Genomic DNA, 11,998 nt, shown 5'->3' with positions numbered 1-11,998 from the left:
ACTTATAGAATGCCATACCTACTATTATGTTATTCTACTCAGCACTTCTTTTGGTCAAGGAACTAACTTCAGAGAAAAAGAAGTGTGGCAATGATCCTGGGCTCATAGAATTCACTGGTTCTTCACTGTCCTGAAGCAGTTGGCTTGATAGAATGGTAGAATGGCCTTTTCAACACTCAATTACAGCATCATCTAGGTGGCATTATCTTTTGGGGCTGGGACAAAGTTCTCTAGAAGACTGTATATGCTCTGAATCAGTGTTCAATATATGGTGCTATTTCTCACATAACCAGGATTCATGGGTCTAGGAATTGAAGGGTGGAAATAGGAGTGGAACCACTTATTCTTACCTCAAGTGAGCCACCAGCAAAATTTTTGCTTCTGACTTTATGGTGTGTTGGCCTAGAGCTTTTAGTCCCAGAGGGAGGAATGCTTTCATCAGAAAATACAACAATGATTCCTTGAGAAGGAAATTGGAAGATATTTTAGGATGTCTCTTAGTATTACCATGCCCTGTAATTAAAGTCAATAGAAAACTAAAATGACAGGACTACTAGTGGTCCAGACCCTTCAGAAGTGAAGGTTTGGATCACCAAACCAGCCCAGGTGCTTGCTCAGGTCACAAGGAAAACAGAATGTGTAGTAGAAAGTAGTTGCAAATACCAGCTACAGCAATATGACCAGTTACAAAAATGAGGACTGTAATGTCATGAGTATTTCCTCATTTTGTTTTAAATACATTTGTGTGTATATATACATATCTTGAGCAGGTAGCTTTCTTTCCTCTCTTATTCCCTGAATTTATATCAGTATTTTAAGTATTATTGATTTTACATCATAGTATTTAAGTTAAAGGATATCAGGAGAAGAGTAAACATCACTTAAGGATTTTATTTCCTTTTCTGGGGAAGGGATTAATGCATTTTTGTTTGTATGCAGGATACTTATAACACATTAAACAGAGTTATGACATTTATTTGAAGAATAAGTGTATGAGTGCAAGTTGAGCAGGGATAGATTGTGATGGTTAATTTTATATGTCAACTTATGGATCACCAGAAATCTGATAAATCATTATTTCTCATTGTGTCTGTGAGTGTGTCTCTGGAAGAGATTAGTATTTTAATCAGAAGATTGAGTGAAGAAGATTTACCCTCACCAGTGGGAGTAGGCATTATCCATCTGTTGAGGACCTAAATAGATTTAAAAAAAAAAAAAAGGTGGAGAAAAGATGAATCTGCTCTCTACTTGAGCTAAGACATCTAACTTCTCCTGCCCTTGGACACCCATTGGAACTCCTGGTTCTCAGATTTTGAATTCAAACCTTAACTCACACCATTGGCTTTCCAAGCCTCGGGGCTTTAGATCCATACTAAATTACACCACCAGCTTTCCTGGCTCTCCAGCTTCCACATGGCAGATCATGAGACTTCTTGGCCCCCATAAACATGTGAGCCAATTCCCATAACAAATCTTCTCATTTATCTATCACCTATCATCTCTCTCTCTATCATCTAATTATCAATCATTGATATCCTATTGGTTCTGTTTCTCTGGAGAACCCTGACTAATGCATTTGTATTATTTTTATATTATATTTATATAATATTATATTATATTTATATTATATTCTTTTAAGAATAACCCTTTGTGGGCACCTGGGTGGCTCGGTTGGTTAACCATCTGCCTTCAGCTAAGGTCATGGTCCCATGGTCCTGGAATCAAGTCTGTCAGGCTCCCTGCTGCAGGGAGCCTTCTCCCTCTCCTTCTGCCCCTCACCCCTGCTCATGAGCTCTCTCTCTCAAATAAATAAAATCTTTAAAAAAAAGAATAACCCTTTGCATTATGATATATTTTTATCTCTATGAATGCTTTGTGTTAAAGTCTATCAAGCTTTCTTTTGTATAAAGTTTTTGTACAAAGTTCCATAGCATATATCTTTCCATCCTTTACCTTGAACCTTTACATAACTGAGTTGTGTCTTTTGTGGGCAGCATATAACTGAGAATTTTTTCCAAATCTTAGGATCATTGTTTTTTGATTGGTAACAGACCTGACTATAACATAACTACATGGCATTGCAATTTAAAATATAACAGTGAGCTTTAATCATGGTATTATATTTATTATATTATAAAATTTCTTTATCTCATGCCTACTGATAACAGAGTTAGTGCATACTAACAATTAGTATTAGATAACTTTACAAATAAGAAATATGTAATATAAAAACTCATAAGCATGTATTTCTTACAAATAATTCATCTGTGGAATTTTATATATAAATATAAATGTGTATTATATTTATGTTATATTAGAAATCTTCTATCTTTTCTTGTCTATCATAATCATAATATGCAGGTTTTGAATCCCAGACAATCAGGCATTGCATGTAGTTTTGTTTTGTTTTTGTTTTGTTTTTTCCATTTTTCCTGTCCATCGAAGATAATTACTCTGGAAGAATAAATAAAAGGGGAAAAAGTTACCTGTTTGACCAATCAAATTAAAAATGTCAAATTCAACAAATAGCATGAGGTTACTCTAATTATAAGAGTTCTATCACATAATTTATTTTTAACCAACTTCTGAACAAACAAATGCTAAAGGATTAAACATTATTAGAAAAAATTTAAAAGATTACACTGTAGAGAAGTTTTTAAATGGCAAATTGAAAAGTCATTCATAGTTTACTGTGCCTATGATCTAGTTTGCAATATTGAAAAATATTTTCCAACTCAATTTTATTATATGCAGCTATATGACTACCATCATTAATAAATATATTATTTATATTTATCTAATACATTAAATTTTTGCTATTTCTCTGTCTCTCCCTTTCATCCTTAAACTATTTTATACTCACTGTGATATGATGGATTCTGTTTTCCTGGCTACTCTTTAGGTTCACTCTCACTTTCAAGTTGCCTATATGTTTCAAAATAAATATAATCACTTAAAATTATATTTTCTTTGTTCTACAAAACTCTGTATACACTATCAATATTGAAACAGCTTTGACTTCCTATTTAGGATCTGAGACCAGCCACTACTTGAGAATATCTTGCCGCTGAGAACACCTCTCAACTAGTAATCAAGACTAACATGAGAAAAAACACAGTAATATGTTTACTTAAAAATGATTTCATAATTTTCATATTCATAACATTAGCTAAATAGATTTAACCTTTCTTGTGATTCATCTTCTGCCATATTTATTTCTATTAATTTTACTAGCTTTTTCCCTCAAAGATATTTGATATCAGTTTTTCCACAATAAAGTCATCCAACATACGAATATTCCTTTAATGTTGAATTATGTTAACTATTTCACACACTCATATTATTTCAGCAATTTTACATAAACTTTTCAAAACATTTCTATGAAATGTATTCCCTCTTAACTGATATTATCTTATCAACTTTAAATATTTTAATAAAATTTACTTTGTTAAATAAAATGAATAGCACAGATATAAAATTCAAAAGCAGAAATTATTTTATAGCAATTTCCTTGAAAAAAAGTAAACCAATTTTAATATTATTTTTATTTTTGAAGACTATTTTCAGATGCTTCTAAGGTTTTTTTGTTTGGTTTTTGTTTTTTATTTTTTAAAGATTTATTTATTTTTTTGACAGAGAGAGACACAGCAAGAGAGGGAACAGAAGTGGCGGGCAGTGGGAGAGGGAGAAGCAGGCTTCCTGTTTTTGTTTCTGTTTTTTTAAAAGATTTTATTTATTTATTTGACAGAGTGAGACACAGCCAGAGAGGGAACACAAGTTGGGGGAGTGGGAGAGGGAGAAGCAGGCTTCCCCTGAGCAGAGAGCGCTATGCGGGGCTTGATCCCAGGAGGCTGGGATCATAACCTGAGCTGAAGGCAGACGCTTAATGACTGAGCCACCCAGGTGCCCCAATGCTTCTAAGGTTTTTTAATGAAAAACTATTTATTTTATTTTTTTCTGAAGATTAGTTTGACTATAATCTATATTTTTCAGTCTATTATTTATTGACTTTTAATCTTCTCTACCTCTAGTTGCTTAAGTTATTTAACTGCCTAAAAGAATATTTTTTAGATTTCTCTGCTTTCTTTTAATAAAATAATATTCAAAAAATACTTTGAAATATATAAATATTAAAGAATAAAGTAATAATGTTTATACATATTTAATAATTAAGATAAAAAAATAAAAGGAGGTAGATAAACATTAACTAGAAATCATTTCCACTTAATTTTACCCCAACAGAGTTCAGGTTGTTATAAGATTAAAATTGCTGACTTTTGAAAAAATTCTGTTTGTTATACATTATACATTATACTAATTATTAATATATTAAGTATTATATTTTAATATAAATATATATTTTAATTCTGAATTATTAGTTACATCATGATAGTGTTATTTATTAATAAGTCATATATATGCCAACAAATTATAAAAGTAATGAATCTTAAATATGAAATCAATATACTCATCGCTTGTATACTCCTCAGTTCTCCATTTTTTTCTTTGGAAATAAACTTTCACCAGTGTGATAATCAGTACACAGAGAATAATAATAAAAGGAATGAGTAAGAAAAATGGCCATCTTGTAGGTTTGGAATGGTAAACATTCTCAATGTAGCTTCTTTCTAAGAGAGAAAACATCAATGATTTAAAAGCAATTATGAGGAATATAATAAAGACATTTCTACATTTTAATATGACTATTAGCATAAAAATTTTTAACTCTTTTATAATTTTATAATTCACGTTTTTAAATGAAGTAGATAAGTTACAGCATAAGTGCCCTCCAAAATATTTCTAACTTCCATAATAATCCTTTGCTTTGTTATTGAGGACCTTTTATTTCATAGTTTCTTTTCAGGACAGTTTGATAATATAGATGAAAAGAAAGTGTGACCCCTGTAAAGAACAATTTTTCTCAATACCCTATTTTTAGTAAGAAATACTGTACATGTTGTAAAATTTTCATGAGGTCCAAAGTACCTTTCATTGATTGCATTGATATGTATTTTCATGTCTTATCTAAGAAATTATTGCTTATTCCAAGGTCATGTGGAAATTGCTTCTTTCAAGAAGATATATAGTTTTAATTTATATCTTCAGATTTACGATTTACTTCATATAAACTGTTAAGTAAGTTGAGATTTTAAGGGTCATTTGATTTTATTTGGATATTCAATTGTTATGGTACAATGTTTTGAACTGATTTTCCTCCTTCATTGAAATATCTGTATTTTTCTTGAAAAATTGATTAGCCATATAACAATGGGTATATTTACCAGTGCCACACTGTCTTCATTAATGTAACTATATGCTAAATCTATAATATAGTAAATTCAATATAAGGCAAGTGGGCTAAGACGTCCTTCTTTGTTGTTCTTTTTCAGGTTTTTTGGGGGGGGGGCTATTCTGAGCACTTTTACAAATATTTTAGAATCAAGTTGTTAATATATAAAAAGTTACATGCTTTTATGATTGGGTTTTTTAATCTATAAATTTTGTTACAATTGACATCTTAGCAATAATAAACCTTCTAATAGGTAATTATGGCATATTTCTCGACTTATTTTTGTTTAACATCTGTTTGCATTTCTGTTTTAGTTTCAGTGTAAAAGTATTAGACATACTTTGTTAAATTTTTTCCTAAAATTTACATTTTAATAGTATTGTAAATGGTACTAATTTTAAGTTGATTTCCTTTTACTGCTGCTATTATATAGCAATATTACTGACTTTTGTTTTTGTTTGTTTGTTTCAAGTTTTTACTTAAAGTTTAGTTAGTTAACATAGAGTGTAATAGTGATTTCAGGAGTAGAATTTTGTGATTCATCAATTACATATAATACCCAGTGCTCAACACAAGTGCCATCCTAAATACCCATCACCCATTTAGACCATCCCCCATGCACCTTCCCTCCAGCAAACCCTCAGTTTTTGCTCTATAGTTAAGAATCTCTTAAAAAAAAAAAAAAGAGTCTCTTAGGGTTTGCCTTCTTCTATTTTTCCCCCTTCCCCTATGTTCATCTGTTTTGTTTCTTAAATTCAGCATATGAGTAAATCATATGGTATTTGTCTTTCTCAAATTTATTTCACTTAGTATTACACACTCTAGCTCCATCCTCCATCCACATCATTGCAAATGACAAGATTTCATCCTTTTTTATGGCTGAGTAATATTTCGTTATATCTATATCATCTATCTATCTATATCTATCCTTTTCCAAAAGGAATAGTCATTTTTTACAACTGAATAGCTTTATCAGCCTTGCTTCTTGCCCATACATAATTGGGACTCAAATAGCTTATGTACTATCTTGATTACTTTTAGTTGAGTTGATACAATTCCTTTAAAATGTGTGGGTTTATTGTGTGTCAAATAAAAAATACACCCCATTAATCAAAGACCATGTCCACAAATCATTTTGAGATAAGCCTTTTTCTATACTGGACCTTGGTGAGGCTGCTATGGGATAACTGATTTCAGATTCTTCATAGCCTTATTGTTTGAGAGATTTTAGAAGCATTCTACTACAACACTTAGAAGACCTTTTGCATAGATTAAGATGTATAAAATGCGTCACTACTTTTCTGAGGTTTTTTTTTAAAAAAAAGGGTCTTACAGTCACATGCTTGATTTAATTTTTAACTGAGGTCAAATTTTATTGTTCAATACCTCAAATTTAGTTTTTAACCATTTTTTACAATAAGAATGTTTTGCTGGAAGAGAGTCTAGGGATAAGAATGTTTTATTTTCAAACTAAATAAAAATGAAACCCCAAAACCCCCAAATCCTGTCTTTTGTATTTGATCTACATTTTACTTGAGAACTGAAATATTTTTCATTAATTATTTCTGTCTTCTCATGTTTTATCATAGGTTACTTAAATCACCTACTGGAAATCTTTACAATCTACCTGGAAATCTTGCTGACCAGAACCAACGAATTCTATTTTCCACATTACCACCGGCAGCAGTGATGACAAACAATTTACCACTTCATAATAAATGTCCTTATTTCTCCAACTTCTAATAACATGTTTTTAAGCTGTCTTTGGATTGCTCACCAACAGTATTCTCAAGACAATTTCAACAATATACTAAAAGCCTTCAACAATTTCTTAGAGGTCTTTCTACCTTCTGTGCACCATTCAGTTCCAAAGCTAATGCCACATCTTAGATTCTTTTTATATAAATATACCATCTGATTACTAAGTTGTTTTCTATTATATATATAGAATAGAATACACACAAAAATGTTTTCATATATATATATATATATGAGAGAGAGAGAGATGTAAGATGTGCAGGAAACTTCTCCCAAATGTAGTAATTTATATTTTTAAGATTTTATTTATTTATTTGTCAGAGAGAGAGAGCACAAGTAGGGGGAGTGGCAGGCAGAGGGAGAAGTAGGCAGAGGGAGAAGCAGGCTCCCACTGAGCAAGGAACCCTATGCGGACTTGATCATGACCTGAGCCAAAGGCAGACTGAGCTACCTAGGCATCCCCAAATATAGTAATTTAAAACAATCATTTAATTTTGTTCATTTTGTGTGTCATGAATTTGGGAATTTGTATTTTGTGTCTCAGTGTATTCAAATTTCAAATAAGGAAGACGATTTTCAACAGAATGAGTGTTGCAGTAATAGGAGTTGCAAGAATTAGTATTCTAAAAGACTCAGTCAGAATCTCATTTCTATACATTTTATTGATCAATTACATCACTAAGGTCAACTTGAAATGATATGTGTGTGCTCAAAATCTGCTTTAGTTATCATAAATTTAGGTTTTTATATAAAGTCTGGCCCTAAGCATCATTGGATATCCTGGATTACTCTAAAACCCATCAGTCTTTGGACAAAAAATTGTATAAGCTACTTTGGACTTCTAGTTATATTTGGCCAATAGGAATAATTGGATAACATTTGGAGGGTCAGAATAATGAAATATTCATTGTATTTATCCCCTTGCCTTTGCAGCATCTCCCATAGTGGCTGCATATGCTCTATGCCTCCACCTCATGCTGGCCAGTACCTCTCCCTATGATTTAGATCCTGTTATGTAGCCCTGACCATACAGGTCAGGTCATAAAGGTGCCTCAGATTCTGGTTCTAGTAATACCACCTCTTTTCATTGTCCTTCTAGACCTAAGAAGTGGTAGTGGATTCCTGTGTTGCCTCAAGATTCTCTGATTGGCTTTCAACTCTGCCATTATGTGTTAGCTGATGCTTATATTGAATTCCTTCTGTGTGAAAGACTAAAGTGATTTCTATTTTACTGCCTGGACCTTTACTGATATATCTTATTTATAATATATATTACATATATTACATTACTCTCTACAGTAAAACATAAACTAGCTTTATATGTCTTATTATTTGATGCCCATACATAATCTAAATATAGATTGATAACAAATAAATAAGAGGTTATTTATTTTATTAAATTTAATAAATTAAAATATTGTTTTAGTTATGTTTTTGATTTGCTATTAATACTTACCAGAACTGGCTAAGCCAGCTACAGGTGGAAAATTGCCACTGTCAATACTCCCACCAATCCATGCATCATCACTAGTTTGGCAATTAGGAGGTAAATATGAGGGGTTACAATGACAGTTCTTTTTATTATTGCATATCTGAAACCAGGAGAAATATCACCTTATGAGATAGGTAGCTATAATTATTTGTGTTCCAGTAGAATTTTAAAATAATACTTAGGTCAAATAAGGCAAATCTTCTTATGTGTTTTATGAGTATATAAATGTGTGTGTGTGTGTATGTGTGTGTGTGTTGTTATGTGCTTGCTTTGTAGGATTATTCTCAATGATTTCTATCCTCACATCATATTACTGGTACTTACACCCTGTTCATTGCATTTTCTTGGAGTACAATCATAATTCAAGTATGCAGCATCTACACATTCTTTATTCCTGCAAACCTAAAATGAAAGTAAGCCAAAATAAATTAACTGAAATAACATCTGTATTTTACATTTCACTAAAAGAATTCTATATTATTCTGACATAAGAGATATCCATTTAGCAATAAGTGTTAATACACTAAGTGATTAATTTATAGTGTTACTATGTTTCCAGCACTAGGTGGGACTCTGATTATCTGATGGTAAAGAAAACAACAAAAGTATCTTCCCTTCTTATACTGGGATAAAAGGTACAGACATGAAATAAATAAAAGTGAAGATAAACATGTCACAAATACCATAATAAAGTTTAATGAAAGAATAAAGTACAGGGAATTTATCTGATATGTGAGAACAGTTTTAACCTTCTTATCAAGTCTGGATGTTGAACAGGACTTAGTCAAGACTAGAAATGAGGGGCCTAAGTAGCACAGTTGGTTAAGTGTCTGACTCTTGGTTTCAGCTCAGGTTTGGTCTCAAGGTTGTGATATCAAGCCCTGCATCAGGATTCATGCTCAGTGTGGAGTCTGCTTGAATTTCTCTCCCTCTGCCCCTCCCCCTAAAATAAACAAATAAGTAAATAAATCCTTAAAAAAGAATGGAAATGAAAGAAAAAGTACTTATAGGAAAAGAAATAATATTTAAAATGACTCTACACTGAAAGATAGTATAGAAATTTGAGAAATATTGACAGCAGCATAGCTGCTACACAGAGAAGAACAATTCAATCATTAATTCACTAATTGAGTCCTATAATGTGCCTGCCCTGAAAACACACCAGTGAACTAAAAAAAAAATCTCATATTGTTCATATTGCAATGAAAGATATAGAAATACACAAGTAAAAAGGCCAGATGTGATGTGATAAAAATTGTTACGGCAGAATTGTGTGGGGCCCTACACTCTTAAGCAGAAAGTCAGCCTATAACTTACAAGAAATTGGTTGTATTTAGAGATTTTATTGGAAGATGGAAAATTGATAAAAGTAGGTTTTAGAAAAGAGGATTGAAAGGGCAAGAGAATTTGTACAGACGAATTAAGATACCATTATAGTAGTAGAGGAAAATGATAACCATAGAGTGAAACTGAGTGGCTGCAGTGTAAGGAAGATCCATGGTTGTATTTGAAATATAGTTTAGAAGTTTAATCCACTGAATTATAATTATGGATTTTATATGGAGGATGAAAAAAAAAAAACAGATCAATGACACCAAGGTTTCTGGCTTATCTAACACTTGGTGGTGGTACAACCAAATGAGGTAAGGAAAGTTAAGCAGAAAGCTCAAAGTATAGAAATTATTTTTTGAAACTTCTTTCCATTTCTTTCAACTATGCTTCATATTTTTTTTAAAAAATTAAAAATTTACTGCCCTCATGGAAAAGCTCTGAGTGACATGGTAAACCAAAGAACATGTAATTGGATATATTGTTTTTATAAAAATGTTTTCTAAAGATTTATTTATTTATTTGAGAGAGCGAGAATGAGAGAATGAGAGAGAGAGAGAGTACATGAGAGGGGGGAGGGTTAGAGGGAGAAGCAGGCTCCTCGCCAAGCAGGGACACCGATGAAGGACTCGATCCAGGGACTCCAGGATCATGACCTGAGCCGAAGGCAGTCGCCCAACCAACTGAGCCACCCAGGCACCCTAAAAATGTTTTCTAAATAATGTTGTCAATATTTCTTTGGGATTATTTCCTCTTAAAAATATATGATCATCATATACTATTTTTTAAGATTTTATTTATTTGTTTGTTTTAGAGAGAGAGAGAGAGCAGGGGAAAGGGCAGAGAGGGAGAGAGAGGGACAAGACTCCACACTCAGTGTAGAGCCCAAGATGGGGCCAATCTCATGATTCTGAAATCATGACCTGAGCCGAAACCAAGAGTCAGATGCTTAACTGACTGAGCCACTGAGGCGCTCCCATAATATACTAATTGTTAAAGCCAGAGAATGAGTCTGCTCAAAGAGGTTTTGCTAAACATTACTATATATGGAAAAATATATCATTAAAGGTGTTTGATAACTTTGGCAACTGATACCTCTGTTTAAGACTAAGAAGGAAATATACTGATGATAAATACATGGCCAGGTTATTCTGAGGGGTTGTGGTAATGGCATAAAAGTTCTAGCTCTAGATATAGACTAGTGTTGCTATAGTTAGAAATGTATGTGTTCTGTTAAAATGATGCCTTAACATCTAGCTAGCACTTGACAGAGAAGTTAAATATATAATTTGCAGAGCTGTTGTCCAGAAGAAGATGAACTTAACTCTCAGAGCCATTAAATAAATTCTATGAACCAGAGAGAAAAAAGTTGAGAAGAGATTGTTGGTATTATGGGTATTCTGTTTGTGCAATGGATTTTGTTTTCTCTTGCTTGAACATGATTATTTCAGTTGTACAGTGCAGAAAGGCTAGGGGAAAACACTATCAAAAGTGGGAAGCTAGCTACAAAACCCCGGAAGTTATTTATCACCATATAATAACAATATAAAGAAAACAATGGTTCTTCATCAAAGTCTTTGAAACATATCTTTAAAAATTTGGCTGGAGATAAGAAAAATGATGCAGCTTCCTATTCCTTTCACTATGGTAGAATTAGATTCTGTAGAAATCTTCTTGTATAGAGAAATTAAAATAAGGAATAAAATGAATTATGTACACATATTTTTTAAAAAGAACACATGGCTGTACCAGAGACAAAGTAAAAATTATTTTTAGGTTCACAGAATATGAGACAATGTGATTCCACAAAACTAACCAAAAATTAAAGCCAGTATTCCTTCACTGGCCATCAGTGACCAAGCACATAGGCTTTAAATGATCATGTTTACCCTACACCAGAGACAGAATGACAAGAAGATTTTACCAAATACTGAAAAAATAATCTGGAGAGTGGCATCAATAAAATGGTGCACTAAGAAGTCCCAAGCTCTTGTTCTCCATTGGAGATATTTTGAAGAAGAAGAAGGAGGAGGAGGAGGAGAAGAAGAACTAGAAGAAGAGCTAGAAGAAAAAGAAAGAAAGAAAGAAAGAAAGAAAGAAAGAAAGAAAGAAAGAAAGAAAGAAAGAAA

At 32.2% G+C, this 11,998-nt stretch overlaps 1 protein-coding gene across 1 annotated transcript in view; it reads right to left on the bottom strand.

The window, feature by feature from the left end:
* Nucleotides 1-2,891: 2,891 nt before the first annotated feature.
* Nucleotides 2,892-11,998, bottom strand: part of LOC110573097 (disintegrin and metalloproteinase domain-containing protein 2-like) — a 150,499-nt gene continuing 141,392 nt past the window's right edge. Inside the window, exons 17-20 of the mRNA XM_021681526.1 lie at nt 8,865-8,942; nt 8,511-8,640; nt 4,469-4,628; nt 2,892-2,925 (exon numbers count right to left, since the gene is read on the bottom strand). Of these exons, the coding sequence (XP_021537201.1) occupies nt 2,892-2,925; nt 4,469-4,628; nt 8,511-8,640; nt 8,865-8,942 (402 nt within the window). The remainder of the gene's footprint in view (nt 2,926-4,468; nt 4,629-8,510; nt 8,641-8,864; nt 8,943-11,998) is intronic.

The sequence above is a fragment of the Neomonachus schauinslandi genome, chromosome 2 (assembly GCF_002201575.2).
Source record: "Neomonachus schauinslandi chromosome 2, ASM220157v2, whole genome shotgun sequence".
NCBI lineage: Eukaryota > Metazoa > Chordata > Mammalia > Carnivora > Phocidae > Neomonachus > Neomonachus schauinslandi.
This window is presented reverse-complemented; position numbering and strand designations above follow the sequence as displayed.